The sequence below is a fragment of the Suricata suricatta genome, chromosome 5 (genome assembly GCF_006229205.1).
Source record: "Suricata suricatta isolate VVHF042 chromosome 5, meerkat_22Aug2017_6uvM2_HiC, whole genome shotgun sequence".
Taxonomy (NCBI): domain Eukaryota; kingdom Metazoa; phylum Chordata; class Mammalia; order Carnivora; family Herpestidae; genus Suricata; species Suricata suricatta.
Window position 1 is genome coordinate 7,801,518 of NC_043704.1, and position 911 is coordinate 7,802,428.

The 911-nt window shown below is 45.9% G+C and overlaps 1 protein-coding gene across 1 annotated transcript in view; it reads right to left on the minus strand.

Annotated features, from left to right (window-relative positions):
- The window catches only part of ETS2 (ETS proto-oncogene 2, transcription factor), a 35,462-nt gene extending 34,779 nt beyond the window's left edge, over positions 1 to 683 (minus strand). The window contains exon 1 of the mRNA XM_029938657.1: positions 612 to 683. Coding sequence (XP_029794517.1) covers positions 612 to 683 — 72 coding nt within the window. The remainder of the gene's footprint in view (positions 1 to 611) is intronic.
- Between the last annotated feature and the right edge of the window lie 228 nt (positions 684 to 911).

The following is a 911-nucleotide window of genomic DNA, read 5'->3' on the forward strand; positions in this document are numbered from 1 at the left end:
GAGGGAGAAGCTGTGTGAAATTTGGCTCTCGGGTCCTGGAAAAGCCTTCCTCTCTCATCTGTGTTTTGGTTTACGCAGAGGCACGCCGTCTGTGGCTCTGAGAGCAGGCTGTCCGAAGCCCCTTGGGCACAGACCCTTCAGAAGGAAGGAGCCCTCTGCAGGGAGGCTAGTCTTCCTTGGCTAGGCTCCCTTCTTCCCTGGGCAGTTCTTAAACAACCAGCCCAGCACCCCAGGTCATGCACAGGTGGACAGCGCCCTCGCAGAGGCGGCTTCTCCCGTGCTATCCCACTAAGAATCACAGGCATTTTCACCTGGTAGGAGGCTCAGAAATAAACCACAAAGGCCTCACCATCTCCAAATTAAATGGTTTCCTATCTTGGAAGACAAGTAGAAACAAGCATCAAGATACCCATTTTATAGACAAGAAAACTGAGGCCCAGAGAGATTAAACAAACAATCAAGAGTCACACAGCCTGTCTATTAACAGGCCGGGGCTCCAGCCAGTCTTCTGGTACACGGCACATCGTTTTTTCCTCCTAGAGATTGAGTTTTTAAAACTTAAAAAAAAAAAAACTTTAAAAAACTTTTAAATTAAGACGTGGCTCACTCACCTTGAGTGTCCCTCTGTAACTGTTAGACACAGGGGCTACCTGGTCCATGTTCTTGATTCCAAAATCATTCATCTTAAAAAAGAAAAAAGAAAGAAAAGGAAATAAAGAAAGAGTCAAAGGGGCAAAGTCATCACATTTTTAAGGAGTGTTTTTTGCCTAGGTCAACCCTACCTCTGGGGGAGGGAGAAGGGGGGGTCTGTCACCATCAACAGCACAACAAAAATGGAATGCCAGTTCTTACTTAAGAGGCCCTTCTCACAAAGGGTAGGCTATTTAAGTAATTAAATAATAATGCCGATT